General features: G+C 51.9%; 1 protein-coding gene across 10 annotated transcripts in view; it reads left to right on the top strand.

The window, feature by feature from the left end:
• Nucleotides 1-18,160, top strand: part of Baz (par-3 family cell polarity regulator) — a 229,505-nt gene that overhangs the window by 21,487 nt on the left and 189,858 nt on the right. Inside the window, exon 1 of one of the 10 annotated variants that reach the window (XM_077699149.1) lies at nucleotides 15,083-15,228. The exons of the other annotated variants lie outside the window; for them this stretch is intronic. Coding sequence (XP_077555275.1) covers nucleotides 15,166-15,228 — 63 coding nt within the window. The 5' untranslated portion in view covers nucleotides 15,083-15,165. Of the gene's footprint in view, nucleotides 1-15,082; nucleotides 15,229-18,160 lie in introns of those variants that run through there. 10 annotated transcript variants of the gene reach the window in all.

Raw genomic sequence — 18,160 nt, 5'->3', positions numbered from 1 at the left:
AAGAAGACCCTGTGTGCAGGGGTGCACCTTTTACAGGCCGCTTGCTTTGTCGTACTGGCGTTATTTCCGTGACGGATTTGACGTCAGCGAAATCTTTGTGTATCCAGGAATAAAACACTTTCGTGTTAAAATTGCGAGTATCTGCTCGCATTGGCTGCGTGTGTCGTCGAAGGACGAAAAGTCCCTTTGCCACTTAACTGCGTCTCTCTCCCCCGCCCACCCCTCACGCTCTCCCCCTCCTCTCACGCTCCTAAACGCAATGTAATTTTGCTGAAACCAATTCAATTCCCCCCCCCCCCCCCCCCCCGTTCGCAATGATCGCGCGCCATTTGTTGGAACCTTTTGTTGGTGTTATTCATAGTTTGCCGGCTCGTACTCGAACGCGAGCTCTTTTTTGTATTTTTGGTTAAGGCGTTGTTTTAACGCGATTTGTGTTTTTGTTATCGCAAACATCAAACCCACGTCTAACAGTTTCTTTTTGCTGAACAACGTTAACGCGTATGAAGTCCCAGTGTCACTGGGAGCCAGAGGTCAAGTCAGGCGACATTTACGTCGCCTTTAGCCTCGGCACCATGTACGCCATTCTGCCAAATAAACTTCAAATTTCAATCAATCAATCAATCAATCAATCAAGTGTGGTTACAGATTTAGTAGCTTGAAAAGTTTTGGCCTATGTAAACTTCTTCTTTTAATTATTTTATCTCTAGCGGGGCGGATGATTCAAATGGCAGAGCTCAAGACAGACTGTCGTCTTTAGAAATGTCCGGCCCGCGATGCGGTGGGGAAAAGGGCGCGCCTTTGCGTAAAGGAAAGCTTCTGGCGAACGTGAGGCGGGCATATAGCAAGGATGGAGCGAGCGGGGAAACTGCCTGGAAGAAACTGTGTCACACGTTACTGAGAGTTACGCACGTCGGGTTGTATACGTGACGCGATCGTCAGGTTTCATAATGCAGCTTTCGTGCGCAGCCGGAACGGCGCCCAAGTTACGCCCTCGCCGCGGCGCTGTGGGCGCAGGCGTCGCAAGCAAAGCCAGCTGCTATTCTGCAACGACGGATTATATACACCTTTGGTCCTGTTCGGCTTCGAGCCGTTCTAATGACGCTGCGCGCGTTCACACAGGTTGTTTATGTTATGTGCGAAGCATATGTTGCGTCTTTCTGCGCTCACGAGTCCACCCCGGCTCAGCCGCCCTCTGACGAGATACGTGATTGCGGTGTACGCCACAGCGCGTGCTAAGGTATGCGTGCGGGGACATTTATACACATTTACAGCGCAGCACACTCGTCTATAAAAGCAAGTTCAATTCCAATTGGTTACATCCGAAAACTCCCGACACAAGCGTACCAAAAAATTAAGGAAGCTTACACTAACGAGTAAGACTTGAAGGTAGCGAAGCTGTACGCAACGTTCACGACCATCACGACGGTTTAAGTCCACGATTGCAGCCGATTAGCTTCTGCACTGCCGCAACGACCTTTACTCCATCATTGTTGCTGTAAGTGTGAGCTCCCTTCATTTTTTCGGAAGTGATAATCATTGTATATATCACCTTGGAGCAGTGGCGGTCCCAGGAAGAGAGGGGGGGGGGGGGGGGGGGGGCGATCGCCCTCTTTACCCCCCAAAGAGGTCCTCAGCTTCTTATTTTTAGTTTTTTTTTAAGCATTCCACTTGCGCGAGGTTACATCCCACTTGTGCGAGGCCGCAAACGCACCACCTAAGGGGCTCCAAAAAGCACTGTGTCGCTAAGTGATTTGTGCGTTCACACGGCATACGCGCACACGCCTGCATGGTTATCACCTCCTCCGCAGAATTGGCGCCCCTCCCCCCCCCCCTTACCCCCCCAAAAAAAATCTCTGCGGCCGCTACTGCCTTGGAGGGGCGTACGCTATGACTTGTGTCTCGTTCCGAGTAAGTGTTGCTACAAATACGGCGAACGCTGGAGCCTCTCTTGGCCAATCTCCTTAAGTGGGTTTGCTTGGCTTGACAAACGTGCGCTGGGCACGCTGGGAGGTCGCCGAGAGGCACGCACACACGAGCGCTCAGCAATTTCTTGTGTTCTTTTTAACTGCCCGGCCGTCGGCCGTGAGGCACGCGCTGACGTGCGCTCGACATTTTCCTGGTATTTTTAACTGCGGACACGAAACTCTAACGATTTACTAAACAGCTTCGCTGTTAAAAATGTTGAAGGACAAAATGGGTGGGCTTAGACGACAGAACGCTTTCGTATGTGTGCATCTGGCGCTCCCCCGTCCTTCGTCTTCGTCAATGTCAATTTAGCGCAGTGTTTTACAAGTAGTAATGTACCAACTAGCCCAGAAGCAAGCTCTCATTAGGCACAATATAGTTTTCTTCAAATCCCTCTCGGGTGAGGCAGGATAAGGCTCGAATTATGAAAGCTGTGTTAGTCATGTAGCCTTCTATACACGCATTTGACTACTTGCGCTCACACACGTCATCACCATCATCATCTTAGCCGTACTGCTACCGGGAGATTTTACCACCGTTGCAACTCGGGCAGCGTCATTGATTAAGCTCTACTTCCACTTCTATAATTGTTTTATTTTGTGGAGTTTCCGTCGCGTGGAGGATTGGTGAAGTCTTGTGTGTGTTCTAGTACGACCCGGCAGCTCAAACTGTCGTTCCAATTAGTTTGCACACTTTTAGTATGCACGGTGACGGACAGGTAACGATCGTCGTGTGGACGGCGTCTAGCAGTATATAGGTCAATTTTAATCTCACGTTGTCATGCCTCTATACGAATACGCACCGACGTATACACGAATCATCTTCCGACCAGGAAATAACGCGGTTTGAGGAAGGAGAACGCGTTTGCACATTGGGCAAACCGGCGGTGTTTGCACTCCACCCTCTTTTTCTGCATCCGCTCCGCAGGCACTCAAATCCCCACGAATTATTTCCCACCTGCTCGCATACAGGCGGGATCGCAAACATGGGTGTCATGTGTGGTCGGCGGGCGCTGATGGCTCGGAGGCGTCAATACCGTTAGCGGGCGTCGTGTCGTAACGTAGACGAGCGCCTTCTGTCGCGGGTTCTGGCAATAGCCGCAGTCGCGTAGTACGCTACGCGGTGGCGGCTGCGGCATTATTTGTACGCGCACTATGAGGTCAATGCGGGGTCCCTTTCTTTCCCTCCCGACATGTGTGTTTCCTCGCCGTGCCGTGAAACCACGCCTCCTCTCTCACCCCTCCCTGCCAGCCGGGCTGCATGCCGGGCAACGACGCTGCAGCTGCGTTGGCGTGCCGGCCGCTTTCTACGCGAGCGTCAAGGGCGCAGGAAACCTGCGCGGGGAACTGACTGCGCCGGCTGCGGACGGACATTCTTTTGCGCGTTGTTGACATACTTTCTAAAGCGCTCTGATCGGTGCGGCCCGTGTGTTTACCGCCTTCGCCGCGGGAGACGGGGCCGAAGCAGGATCGTTCGTGGCTGCGTGTGTGCAGGCGGTTGCTGGTCCATGTGAGGCTTAAAGTGAAGACACGAATGTCGCCCTAGTTCGCAGCTTTCACGGGTGGCCCAATTTAAGCGCGTTTGCACGAACTTATTTGGCAAAGCGAGCAGAATGAGAAGGAGCAGAAATTTATCTCTGTAAAGAAAGAAACAAGTTTTAGCGGGGGCTAGGTTTTCCAACACCAAATTTGTACTTTGGATTTTGTACTTTGGATTTGGGTAACGAACAGCGGACAAGTTCTTTTTTTTTTTTTAACACGAAAGTGTTGTATGCCGGGGTACACGAGCCTTACCGACGCCATATCCGTCACGGAACTAGCATCACCAGAAAAAGTTCCACTGCAGCAGCGGTGCTACGATTCGAGCCCACGATCGGTCTGGCCGCAACGGGAGTAGAACGCTCTACCAACTGAGCCATGAGTCATGCCCGGATAGCGGTACGAACGCGCCCTATGTCCTTCCCTCTAATATCTTCATTCAGGTGTTGCTGCCGTCTAGGAGAGGTGAAGCGAAGTAGTGCGTCATGACGCCAATGAGCGCCCATAGTTGGCGTCTCGATACGGCAGCGTATAGCAGCGGAAGCCGATCTGTGCTCACCGTGTTTATCCGCCCGCCGCCTATGTGGAACGCCGCTCAGCTTGTGGAACGCCGCCGCCGCGATCCAGCAGGACGTCGCTCGCCAAGCACACCCACAAGACTGCTGCCGACCCGCAAATCATGCTCCTTTCGCTATTGGCTGACAACCCGTTCGGTTTAGTTCGCACGGTTTGCGAGCGCCTGGGGTTTTAATCAGATTTACGCAATGCTCCGGCGCTGCAATTCAGTGTCAAATGTTGGTGCATCTAACGGTGCCATACCGACGAAATATAAACAGCGATGTGCAAGTTCATATCGATGCACAATAAATATTCAACTGCTCCTGTTAATTCACATTTCGCTTTCGTGTTTTACCTATTCGTATGCAAGAAGGATCAACCACCTTTTTTTTTGTATACTGCGCAACTGCCATTAATACTTGCAAGAGAAAAGAAACCCCTCACGACGGTTCTTTCTTTTTTTGTGTGTAGGGGGGCAGGGGGGGGAGCACGTGTTTATCTGATGACTAGCGCAGTAGTAGAAGCAAAACTTCAACCCTCCTAAAGTACCCAACCAACAAAAACACCTACAAAAATCGCGCTGAGTACAGTGTCCGAGGGGTTAATACACGTTGCAGCCACTTCGAGCGATAAAATTCTTAGTAATGATGCCTGAACGTTTCGTTCTGGCGAACAGCTTTACAGTGTGGCCGTATTGTTGCATGCATCTCAAGGGAATGCAAACTTTTCCTTTGAGAGAACTGACTCCGCTTTGGATTGGGGGCTTTTTTTAGCCTGGGTGGCGAGCAATAATTGCTAAGTGCTTGCAGGCTGGCAGGCCGCCGCTCCCAGGGGCACTTTGCAGTCCGAGCTACCGATCTTCCGATCGCTCGAAATATAGGTCGGCGGACATCGCGCGGCGGAGAATAAACCGCGTCACTTCACTTAGCGCCTCCCAACCTGTTGCCGCACCGCGTTTCACTGCTCATGTCCGGTTCCTGCTTCCGTTACTGCGAGGCCCGGAAATGCACCCTGGGGCCACCCGGCATGCGCGAGTAGGAAAAGGCGGCTGGCACGCTTGTGCGCGGGGTGGCGAAACGCTCGTGGAAATTCCGCTGGAGACGCGACCGGTGCTTCTGTCCGGCGGCTGTGCCGAATGTAATAATTGCGCCACCGGTGGCCATGGGCCCGATAATGATTGCGCTCGATCCTGTCCGCCGCGTGTAGGAAGTGGCGAAGGCGCGGCGTCCCGAGTTAGATTTTCGTTGGAGGTGCAGCGTACAGAAAAACTCCAGATACACTCAAGAGAAAATTATTGGATACTGAGCAAGCATATATGCGACACCTGAAAAGTCCGGGCGGCTCTGCCGTGTCAGCGCCACAATCGCTCGCGCTGCCGTCCCTTGAAAGGCGCGCCGCAGCCGCCTACTAGAAAAACGTTTGCGAAGGCGAACAATGTAATGGAGCGAGCTGAATTTCGCCGTATTGACAGCTGTGCGTCCATTTTTTGCCGCAAATGAGGACAAGGGCATCAAATTTCTGAAAAGCAAGCACGTTTTCGACGCGTGTATGGGTAATGCGGCGTCGTACAGACCTGCACTCTCAAAGGTCGCTGCACCCGTCAAACAAACGTTAACCTTGTAAACAAAGGAGTCTTGTGCCGTCGCAGTTCAGGTTTTTTTGACCACGTTCAATTAAGCTTTAGAGCTATCTACATGTAAATCGTAGTGCAACTCCTTCAAACAAGACCCGTCTGGCATTAAAAATTGGGCATAAAGGAAGCGTTAATTCAGGCCGGTTCATTCTTGCGCCGCCTGCACATGCCTACCTCAGAGAGAAAGGACGTGCTTAGGCTTTGAGGAGATTGTCTGAATAAATTGGCCAGTAGGCAGCAAAAAATTTCTGCGAGAAAGCTCCTATGTTTGGGTATTGGAAGGGCGTGAATCGCATCTCGGGCTGGTGTCGAGAGTCTGCAGACGGTTTCGAAGGTTGGAACCGTGGGGTGGCCCAGTCGTTTAAGAAAGTGTCGTCCAGTAGCATTTTTTTGAAGTCGTTGAAGCTGGCTGGTAGTAAAAGCGTCAATCAGTTCCAACAGGGTATTGGGGAGCCCAAGCTGCAGAGGAGGCGATCTGTGAATGTGTAGGCTGGTAGGCCTAGTGCTGACTTGCACCATTCAACTGCCAATCCTGCAACTCTCCCAACACCACCAGCCACCTAGTTTGGGCTCGTCCAATCCCCCCGCCCCCCCCCCCCCCCCCCCTTTCAGCCTGTTTCTCCCCCTCTCTTGATCATTGGGAGCGCGCGCTGCGCTGCAGCCAGCTCGAAGAACAGGAAGCATTGATTCTCCGGGAGAAGACTGCAGCCACAGCCCGCGGCCTGCCGTAATAGTATGGCCACCCATTGCTCCACTTTTTAACCCAACTCCCTTCCCCTATTTTCTTAATAAACGTCTTCAACAAGAACAACAACGACAACAACACCCACAGCTCTTTGCTACGTGCAGAAGAGACCTTGAAAGAGGTGGCTGCTGTGTACGCTTCGCGCTACGTCCGCCGCGTGCACTTCGCAATAAATGAAATCAACGCTTCTTTGCCGCTATTCCTGTATTTGTTAAGGTGCGTGTACAAAAGCTGTGCCTTCTGTTCTGCCTAGCGCAGTGCCCTTGGACAAAACAAAATGCGGTAAACAGACACCAGGACTGGCGGCAAGCGCAGTGATGGAACGCTATTTTCTTATTTTACATGAATAACGTCCAGCTGTGAGTTAGTTGAACTAAGCAGTCGATATTACTGATCAACAAATAGTTCTGATTGTATTAATTTCGGTAGCCGCAGTGAGAGATAAAAAAAGAAATGGCCGCGTATCTGCTCCTCTCGTTGCAAATGTCGACGAAAGACGATAGTCGACTCGATTTTAGCGCTGCCGTACTCCATAGACGCGCGTGAATCGAGGCACCCTACTACGACGTTTATAGAACCGCATTGCCCTACGTTTCAAGCGGAACGTCGAACCTATCTAGTGGAACTTTACGTTGCTGTTGCCGTTTGATTTCTTAAATGCCGCCAGGAGATATAGTAGCACTGGCAACAGCAGGCGACGGTTTTCTGCAGTTTATGTAGTATTTCATTTGCTATCGCAAAAACCATGCATCTATTATTTTTTAAATAAAAGAACCCTGCAAATATCACTTATGTATTGATTGGCTGCCTTATATTTGCGTAACGTGTTCTTCTTGTTGAACAATTTTGACAGGTACGAACATTAACACTGGACTCGAACGTTTCGATTTGGCTGTGGGTATATAAGACTATTTCGCAGCTTGTGTTTCACTTTAACCGGGTGGCTGACTCGAGTCACAGATAGACAGACATACAGACGCACCAAAATTTCTGCATTTAAGTAGCCCAAGAAAGACTATGGTCTTCTGAAAAAAAGGCGACGGATCCGAAAAATCTTCGCGCTTCTAATCCAGCGCAGTTATATATAATAGAGCGAAAAGAAGAAAACAGGTAAGTTAACAGTTCGCAGCACTCAACAAAATGCGTAAAATCGCTAGCTACAGGAAGTGACAGAAAGTCGCGATGGCTCAAAAAAAAAAAAAAACCACAAGAAAAGAAGGCGACATTAGTGTTCGTAGTCGTCAAAGAAATTCTCTCTCATTCTTCCTGCTCGGAATGGCTAACACAATGCCAAGACACGAAAATAATTACCTGATGAATAGCAATTACAGGAAACAGATGGAAGTTTATAACCGGATCCCCCGCCTTCAGCTATCCCACGCGTTTTTTTCGTTAGGTGGGTGGGAAAATCGTAGGAACGTATGACGGAAATCTTGGATCTGTCCGTTGTCTACCACGAACGAAATGGGAACTGCGTATTCCTATGCTCTTTACCGGCTGCCACTCGATTCCATCGGCCTTAGGCTAAGCAAAAAAAAGAAACAAAACGCAATTTGCATTTGTCTTTCGCGCACGGGTGTAAACAAGCACTTCCAAGTTCCTTCACGCGACCCACACTGCATATCCCTCGTGTTCGCTGGTCATGAAGGGATTAACATGCTAGAAATCGAAAGAACTTCGTTTCTAGAGGATAATTAGGCACACTTCACAACACATAACACTTCTTGCGCACGCCTACAGCTATGTTGTCTGCTTGGCTGCCCACCACGTAGTTTGGGAAGCACCCACGAGGTGGCGCAGCTGCAGCCTTTTTGTTACTTTTTGCTCGGTCCGAGCCCGTTCAAGGCCGACTTCATTACTGTTCACAAATGCATTGCTAAGAAGAGTTCCGGAGTATCAGGCCCCTAAATCCCTCCTTAAAAGACTCCATGTATCCCTTCTTAAAAACGCTATTAAATAAATCCTTGAAAGACACCATGCATCCCTATGAAGCACTAAACACCGAGACCCTTCAAAGTCGGCTTCACTGCTGTACACAAATGCATTGCTAAGGGTTGCGAAGTATCAGGCCATAAGTCGGCTTGACTGCGACACACGAAATCTTTTTTCTTTTTTTTTGGGGGGGGGGGGGGGATTAATGCTCCCTACAGAATGAAAACAACCTAAATAAAAACTTTGAGAAGAACATTTGGGGAGTAATCCCCGCAACGTTAGCCCCGTGTCTCAAATGCCCCGCGAACAATAGTCCGCGCCATAATCCCCGCGTGCCAAAAGCCCCGATGCCAGTTTCCCAAACCATTCTCCTGTGGTGATATGAGGAAAAGTCATTTCTTGGCGCCTAAATGCTTTAGAAATGGCTAACTATAATGTTCAACGACAGTCTCAATGAAGAAGTAGAGGGAGCAAACCGAGCTTACAAGGGAAGAGGAAGGTCGCTTTAATGGCGTAGTTATCAAAACGTCACGTCTCTTCCTCCCTCCCCTATTGAACTAGCACAGGGATTGCACGCCTTCCACCCTTAGCAGCCCTAATTTGGTCTGAGTAGGGTGGATTTGAAGCCCACTGCTGCGGAAGTGATAACCACGCAGTGATCTTCGTCATGCCCAGAGTCCGTCGCGAAGCCCAGTGACACTCCGAGTTCTCTAAAAGGGTGCCACCTCGGCCGGGCCACAGCCTCGTCGAGCGAGTGCGACATTCAGCACCAAATGAACTACGTTTCCTTGTGGGTCATTGAGGCGCAAAAAGGGCCGGATGCGCTCTTCATACATGGCTACAAGAATGTTATGTCATGCCAACATGTACGACAACATTGACAATTCATTTGATAATTGCGCGACACGAAGTCATAGGGGACGAAAACATTTACCACTAGACGAACCGGCAACGTCAGTCAAAGCTCTCGTTTCTTTAGTTTCCCTCTCCCGTTATCAGCCGCACAGAAAAATTACGAAGCAAAAAAGGAAAGAAACGCACAATACTGTAGGCTTAGGTTATGAGTACGGCGCCTAAAAATCGGGTCATTAGGTGCGGGGCAGTCGGTACGGGGAAGATGTTTCAGGGGCTTATAAGTACGGGGGCTTTCGAAAACGGGGCGGAAAAGGCGGGGCTTCCGTAGAAATGCTTACGCATTTAAAAACCTTTCGTAGATACGACAGGCCAGCGTATGCTGGTAAATGCCCATTGCCTGGCGGGAGGCCATGTTTGCGTGTAGCCACCAAACCAAAATTCGTTCCGAGCAGTGCCTGCTAGTGCGTATCTTTGCAGCTGCAGCTACGGATATAAACGTAGAACATGGCTTCCGGCGTGCAGTTAGGTTTTTGTGTGTACATATAATAGGAGGAGTCAGGATCAGGCGTGCGTGAATTGTGCGTCACAGCATAAATACACAGCAGTGGCAAACTTAAAGACAAACAAAGAGGGAGGGGGAACAGGTGATAGGCCGTAAAGGGAGTTGGATGGTGGAGTCGGGAGTTTTAAGGCTTGCGCTCAGGCATGCCGGCGGCAGCCGCTCGAGCGGCATTCGACCTTCCGCAAGCTGCTGCACCAAAGCCATGCGTTTGTCGACACAGCTGTGGCTGTGTGACGTGTTCCTTTGCGTGTTCCAGTCGTCTCTGACGTCACGAGACCAGAGGCCGCACCGCGCTGTGATTCTCTAAGCCCAGGTGGCGTCGGCTGCAATTTTTCGCGAGTTTTGAGATGGTGTCGGAGGAACTAATTTCCAAAGTAAAAGTGTGTTTTCGTGAAAACTTCTTAAAGACTCTCCGAACCGAAGGACGCGGGTTCGATCTCGGCGGCGGTAGCCCGTTTTAGGATGGATGCGAAAACCGAAAACGCCCATTTGTCGACTTTTCGGCGTGCCTTGAAAGTTCCTCAGGTTGCGTAAGCTAAATTAATCCGTAGCCCTACACTACGGTGCGCCTCGTAGCCGACGGTGCAACTTCAACAGGTAAAATCAGTCAGCGAGAAAGATAGAGAGCTTTGCATGGAATCTGTATGAAAGCAAGATTTACCGTGTACAGCTTCGCTTGCTCATGCACTGGCGCGTTGTGCTTTCGCTCAGCTGGTGCCCCGGCAAAAAAAAAAAAAAAAAAAAAGGAATAGCGTTGAATTAGCTTGTTATGGGGACTTGCGTCGTGCCTAGCGTCTCGAGTTTTATGTCCGCTGAGAAATTTTTAGGCGTGCTTATGCGCTTCTCGTATTCCGCATGAACCACCCGCGCGTGGCGAACATCGCTCGCTGTGGCCACTGGAGCGTGCGAATGTACACCTGGCGGCGCGGTACGTGGGGAGGCCATGTGTACTTTGTGCAGGCGGCATGTGCATACGTCGCCATGCGCACGTTGTTTTGGTGGGTTCTCCGAGGAGTTCTGTACAACACCCCAGCGTCAGACCAACAGCGCGGATCTGTTAGCAGGCTTTCTTTATGTTATCTTCTACCGCTGCTGGTGTTCAGTTCGTCGCAGAGTCGGCTTTGATTGGATCGTAACTTAGGAACCTTGGGGAACGACCTACACGCCCAAACCGGGGCTTCTATTTTACGCTGGGCACCGATCAGGCGCAGGCTGAAAGGGCCAGGTTTGGCTGCAGCTCTGAGCGTTGTGTTGTCTGCGCCCAGCCGGAGCGCACCGAAGCACCATTGGAGCGGCTCTGCAGGTACTACTGAATGCTCAGGCTAGCACCTCGTATGTGCTCAGAGGAGCTATGCAATGAGCGCTCGTAATGAGCCGAAGACGTGCGCGCCGTCTGCCGTGCAGCGGGGACCCCCATGGGGCACGGCTGAACGCGATTGACTGGACGCCGGACATCCTTTGGTTCCAACCTTAGTACCAGCGTGGTAGGTAGGCCCGCAACCACTGTTGTACCCCCACTGGCCAGCGGTCGTTCTCAAAATCTTCGCTTTAACGGTACTGTCCAACTTAAGGGGAAAACTGTGGTGTTAAGTCTTCAAAGACAGATTTCAGTCCTGTGTGCGTGGAATTGGATACGGGGTATTTATCACGCTATTTGTTCAAGCGCTTGGTGTAGGCGAAAAACTAGCATCACTATGTGCTTCGCAGATCAATGGGCATGCGCTTTTCCGGCAAAAACTTTGAGCGCAGTGGAGGGGCAGTAGCGGTCCCAGAGAGGTTTGGGGGGAGGGGGGGGGGGATAAAGAACCGCTCCTCTCCTTGCGCCAATTCTGCGGAGGAGGTGATACCCATGCAGGCGTGTGCGCGTATGCGGTGTAACCCGCTTGCGCACAAATCACTTAGCGACACAGTGGTTTCTGGCGCCCCTTACGCGGTGCAACGGCTGGCTCGAGCCCGCATTTCTGACGGTCGCAACATGTTTGCGGCCTCGCACTAGTGGGATTTAACCTCGCGCAAGCGGAATATTTAAAAAAAATAAGATGAGGACCTCTCTATAGGAGGGAGGAGGGGGGGGGGGGGGGGGGCGATCGCCCCCCTTCTTCCTGGGACCGCCACTGTGGAGGGGCAATGGCCGCCGCCCATAGCCTTACGCCAGGGACACTTGTGCCGCTTCGTATTGATCACAACGGCCGCCTGACTTGCGGTGCGATCAGGGTCGTCCCCAACGGCGCGTTGCCATTCAAAACGCGCACTCTGTCCGCCTTGTCTCGTACGTACCCTTCGGCGCACGCGCGATGTTTGTAGCCCTGCTGGTGCGCCTATCTGCTGGGAAGGAGACACGCATTCCTGGATATTTTCCTCTCGGCGTGCCGACTCGCCGTGCAGCGGCAACCAGTTTCCCACTTGCGGCGCCCCATCTGGTTTGGGCAGCCCGCCGATTGCGCCGCTCTAATGGCGGCCGCCGCCTGCTGAATTCGTGCCTGCTCGCTGGGTCGGGCTTGCAGGTATACGTATACACGGTGGAGAACCCCGAATTCGGCGGCTGATTGTATTCGTTTGCCCCTAGTGGTCCCGCTTCTGAGTAAGCAGGATAGAAAGACATGCTGGATAATGAAGCAGTGTTGAAGACTAGGCCTGTTGGTTCATGGTGTGGGGCATCAAAACCGTCGGAAAAAAAAAAAAAGCGCTGTCTTAAGAATGGAGTAAACCGGGCGATCTTGTACCAGCGACTGCGGTTGCACACCACTGCTGGAAAACATTGCAGTCATAGGGCGTGGCCGGACCAAGTTGGAACGGGAAATTTTTTAGGCTTTCTTTTTGTATGCTAGGACTGATGGACGGCAGCGATGTATCAGCGTCGAATCCTTGATGATCACCGACGAGGGTTTTTCTTCCCTGGGCGGCTAATGTGCGCACCGCACCTATTGCTTGTTTGAACCTTGATGTAACAGTCACGCACCAAGTGGTAACCATAACATTTGTTTTAGAGCCCTGGCCATGCGCAGCTTGCGTTCCGTGGGAAGGATATATGTTTTTCTATAAAAACTCAGCTGATAGTCTTTATACATGTCTACGCACCCTGTTTTGTGACAGCATACTATTTAGCTGTTTTTACTTCTTCAAAGTTGTGTTATACCGGCGAGCATGGGCAAGCACATGCAATGTAGCGCTTGACAGACCTGCAGTGATCTCGGCTACGTTGGTGTGGCGGCCGACTCGGGGAAGAGGGTTGCCAGCATGCTCGCAGCCCGCGGGGGCAGCGAAATTTGCATGGCCGGTACTGGCGCGTGCATATATCTACGCCGTACGTGCATGCCGCCCGGCGCGTCGCCACTCGAGCTCGTTGAGATTCCGTGTCGAACACGGCTGCACTGCGTGCCCGCTGCCCCTTCTTGTCCTTCTTCCGATCCTTCTCCTGTTGATCCGGCCGTCTGGCGTGCGCGGAGAAAGCGCGTGCTATTTTGCATCGCACCAAGCGGCGAACGTCCGAAGGGCGTTGCGGCGTCGCCACACACTGCACGTGGTGAGCTGTCGAAGTCTGCAGCGTAATATTTATGCATTCCGAATATGCTCTCGCCGTAGCGTCCCGTCCAGGCGTGGTGTGTGTGGCTTGGTAATCGCGCATTAGCGGCTGTCCTTTTTCCTTTCACTTTTTTTTGTCTAGTAGTGGTGTTATTGGCTTGCTGCTTAAGTTAGGGGGATGCTCAGTACTTCGGGGCTAGTGTGCTGCTGGGCGAGCCTTGCGCGTCTAGACGTAGTCGCACCCATGTCGATGGATGCTGGGTGCCAATAAGCTCCCCCTGCATCGTTTATTCGTGCACGCGACGCCTGTCGTTTCACACGTGTCGCGTCAATGCTGCCTGTTTTATTCGGACATGCTAGCGGGTCTTTGGGGCGTTGGTTGGTCGGTGCAAACAGCATGCCGGGTCGGTTTACGCTTTGCTGCGTTGGTTTCCGGTTCTGAATGTAGGAATTCAATGCACGTCCGAATTCCTCGTTGCTGGAAGGGTATTTTATAACGTGCTGGATTTCTGTGATCGGCGTCGTCTCTCACACCCGCGCATTGAACAAAACGAGGGAAGAAAAAAAAAAGCCTGTGCATTTCCAGAGTGAATTCAAGTAACTTGAGAAACCGCGGCTTGATCGTTTGGGTGTATTGTACCCTAAAGAAGCGAAACAAAAAAATATCAGAAGGTCAGGACACAACATGATCGAGTGAGTTTGTTTGGCCTAGTAAACGTCGCGCCACGAAGCTATCTTAAATGGAGGGATACTGCGTAGATTTCTTCGCACAAGTTTACAATCATCCGGAGTCCCTTCTTGGGAAGGTAGTCAAAAGGGGCTCGTATTGCGTGCCAGAGCGTTTTGCGTAATCAATTCTGGTGAGTATACGCTGTATGGTGAAATGCGTGCACTTTTCTGTGCGCGCATGATTCGTCTCTGGCCGTTTGTGGAGCTTTCTAGGCAGTTTTAAGAGCAGCTAAGTCGTGCATAATCTGGTTGTATTTCATTCCGCTGCGGAATTCAGTGGTTGCCAGACATCTTCACTTCTGCGGCTGCGACAGCCTATTTTACTAGCGATGTGTCACGTGGGGTGCAATTCAGCCTTTAGTTACTCCTTCGAGGCCACAGAAGGTTGCGAGGACTTGAAACAAACGGGTCCAGCAGGAAAAGGGGAACAACGTATTGAGTGAGGTTTTCAGGGCTGGAGAAACCTATTTGATAGCGAGAAGAAAGAAAACGGAGATCGGAGGCGGAGCGAACGCGGATAATCGTTTGCAGCCACCCAGAGTTAATGATTTGAGCATTTCAGAAAAATGGAACGGTTACCGGCACAGTTTGCGCGCAGCGTCGCGCAGTGAAAGAAGCTCGGCGTAACAAGGAAATGAGTCTCTCGCGGAGCGGCTCCTTTCACATCATCGCCTCCTGTTGGCTGAGTGAGGAGCGCGTTCATTCATTGTTGCAGTGCTGCGCCACCGAGTTTCGATATATGTGATATAAAGAAGAAGTACGAAGAAAGTGAAAGTCCGGCTGGACGCGGGGAGCGATGGTGCGGAAACGCCCGTACTCCGCGATTTCGCTGTCCTCGTTTTGGCCGTTTCCTGCTGTGGAGCGGTTTGCGGCGGTTGGTGGCCCCGTCGCTGCAATGCCTGCATGCGCTGATCGTTGGTGAGGCCATTTTGGCATTGTTGCGCCCGAGCATGGAGGATGCGCCCGAGCGCCGCTCTTATCGCCTCCTCGGAGCGGCGCAAGCGCGCAGTCAAAGCGCCCTGATGCCGCGGCCCCCGCGAGTTAGCGCATCCGTCGGGGAAGGGGAGGATCCGGACCTGCGTGTTCTGTCTGGCGGCGTGCTTGTGTCGGTCGGTGATCGCGAAGAATGACGTCCGGGAGCTGCGGTGTGGCTGCGAAGACGCCAAGAGCTGCTTCTCCTCGGGCTCAGGTACGGCGATGTTTCGCCCTCGCACATACCTCGTGCCGTGTTTCTGGATGGGGTAAAGCGGAAACAGGCAAACCAGGCAGTAGCCAGGGAGTTCGTGCTACCATGAAGGGTACAAACAACAAGACTAAGATACAACTTTTTATGCCGGGATATCAATTATTACCTATTAGCGCTAATGATACTAAATTAGTTTAAGAAAAAAAAATGAACTTCCCAGAGAATCTCCCGAACTTCTGCAGTGATGTCGTAGAAAATCTGTTCGGGTTGGCTGGCACCAGTAGAAACGGGCGGGGGTGTGCGGCCGCAGATGTTAGTCCCTTGCAGACAGAAGTGGGCTAGGGTAAAACGGCCTGGTAGACTTATTTTGATAATAGCCACAATGGTTTGTCGCAGCAGAAATTTAGAATAACCGGGTCCGTTTGGTATTCCGCGAAGCGCTCTGAGGGTGCGACAAAGCTGCAGGGTGGACAAAGGGGCGGGCAGACGACCCCGTCCTCAAAGTGCCGCACCCTAGCTTTCTGGTGGTACTCCCCTTGTCATTCACCAGGTTCAAAACGGATTCCATCAAATGTTTCACCCCATCGGACCTCCAGAACCAATCTGTCAGCGACAGCATCCTGCTTTCCGGCTGACGGAAGGGCCATAACCTAGAGTTCCTGTATATAGCTCCCGCAGGGAGCTAAGAGTTGCGCGACCGACCGCCATCTTTGTTATCCGGATTGCTGCGGGAAAGCCGCCCGTCGCGAGTGAAGGAGCCTCGCCGACGCGCGGTGGGGGCGCTTCGGTCGGCGGCGCCGGCGGCTACGCTGGATTCCTGGGGTGCCGCCCGCGTCGGCGGCTGCGGCGCAGCCGTAGTGGGGGCTTCTCTGCGTGGCATGGATAACCGGAGTGTCGCAATCACGGCGGCGCGTGGAAAAGGGTCGCGCAACTCTTAGCTCCCTGCGGGAGCTATATACAGGAACTCTACCATAACCCGATAGACGTCCAGCGAAAGCAGCGTCTCCTTGCACAGCCTTGAAATGGAACGGCGCCTTGATGCATTGTGTCAAAGGCTCGCGACGTCGGTCCAGCGGAGCCTAGTGTTCGATGGTGGTTCTCTTGTGGGCGCCGCACTTTCTTGGCCCGCCGCACAAGGGTGGAGCCCCTTTGTACGGGCCCCACGGGTGCGCCGATGCCGGAGGCCTGCAAGAGGAGCGTTGAGGAGACGCCATGCAACAGCACCGATACAAGGATAAAGCCTGCTTACATTCCCTGTTAACGTGGGAGGCCAAGTTAGGAAGAAGCGTCAGAAAACGCAACCGTGAGCATGGATGGACCGTGGAATAAAGCGTGCCCGTACAATCGCCTTGCGCGGGGGTGATGGCGAGGAAAAGCGTACGGCCCTGTTGCCGAGGTGGTGTGGCCTGCGACGCCCACAAGCGCGTCCCTCGAAGCAAAGGTGGCGGCACGGGCTGGCCGCATGAACCTTGGGTGCTTGTTTTCCTCCGTCCGCAAGCATTCCTCCCGGAGGAGGATCCTGCCGGGCGGGCAGACACAAAGGGTCTCCCCTTCCAACTTGATGGGGAGCCAAGCGACGTTCCCTTTTGTGCGATCACTGGCTCGTGGGTTCGGTGCAGCACCAACGGCGCACGTTGCACCGATCGAGGAACTCGTCCTGTTGGGCGGGCGTTGGTGGGTCTCGCAGAAGTCGCGTCCTCGACCGGTGACGACTCCGGGCTACGTGCAACCCCCTCACTGTGGTGCATAGAAATATCCAAGTTGGAGAAATACCCAACCTGGGAAGCGCTGGCAGAGAATTTCTGAACGGAACGTGTGCTGGTGCTGCTGCCGAGACTGCGCAGGTATGCGTCCACGTCCTCATCTATTTGACGGTGTTTCCCTCTCTCCGTGTTTTATCTCGGTTGACGGGCCGGGTGAAACGCGGGGAGCAGCGGGCCATGTTTATCCGCACCGAAGAACTGCGTTCTGTGTTCTACAAGGCTTGGCAACGCATTGTAGAAATCTGGGAGTGTCCAGTCTGGACACCGTTGGTCCTAAGTGCTCGGTAAGCTGAAGAGCTCGTGTTCTTAAACGAAAATTCCACGACGAATTTATTTTAAGATGAAAATTTCGGTTCTTCGCTTCTATAGAAGCGAAGAGGGGGATAGAAGAAGGGGATAGAGCTAAATTGACCTTTTTAACATCAGACAGGAAGTATGCGTGGTGGTGACACGACGACTGTATATAGTGTAGAGTGTATAGTATAGTGTAGTGTAGCTATGGGCAAGTGGTGGATCTGAGCTAGTGGTGGATCTGAAAAGTTGCGAGTCACCAGCGTTATTAGAAATAACCTAAAACATCGTTGGCAGCGCAATTCATTTCAAATTAAAACCGATAATTTCTCGTTCATTTCCTTGCGCCGTCGGCGACGGTTACGTACCAGCTTCGACATTGGTATTGTCGAAGCAAACGAGACAACCGAAAAAAAAAAATATCCATACAAGTGTGTTTGATGACTTGATCCACACTATCGAACTCCTTAGGGGCTTTAAATTAGTCCGAATCTATGTCTGCAGTGCTGCAGCGGTATTCTTAAAATTCATATATTGCATTCACTTCTAAAGCCAGCAAAATCGCCGAGCACGGGCAGAAAATTTTACCAGCAGCAATGTATGGGAGCGGTGGGTTTCTCTATACGGCATCCTGGATCTTCCAGGATCCAGGATCTTCTACGCGTTCCGTTCCTCTAGAAAACTGCGAGAGTAACAGGAATGCCTTGTTTTCGGTGGTTTTACTCCGCTAGGTGGACGTTGTATGCAAAAAAAACATGCGACCGCCTATCAACCAACTCTTACGAATTTTTAAGAGTCACGCTTATACATATTGGAGAATCGAATGAAGACGAAAATCAAGCATATCCCCCTTCTGAGAGAATTCCCCCGTGCTGCTCGCG

Source organism: Haemaphysalis longicornis, unplaced genomic scaffold, assembly GCF_048455015.1.
Source record: "Haemaphysalis longicornis isolate Haplotype H1 unplaced genomic scaffold, Haemaphysalis longicornis Haplotype H1 scaffold_2, whole genome shotgun sequence".
NCBI classification, from domain to species: domain Eukaryota; kingdom Metazoa; phylum Arthropoda; class Arachnida; order Ixodida; family Ixodidae; genus Haemaphysalis; species Haemaphysalis longicornis.
The sequence above is the reverse complement of the archived record's forward strand: the minus strand, read 5'-3'. Positions and strand labels throughout refer to the sequence as shown.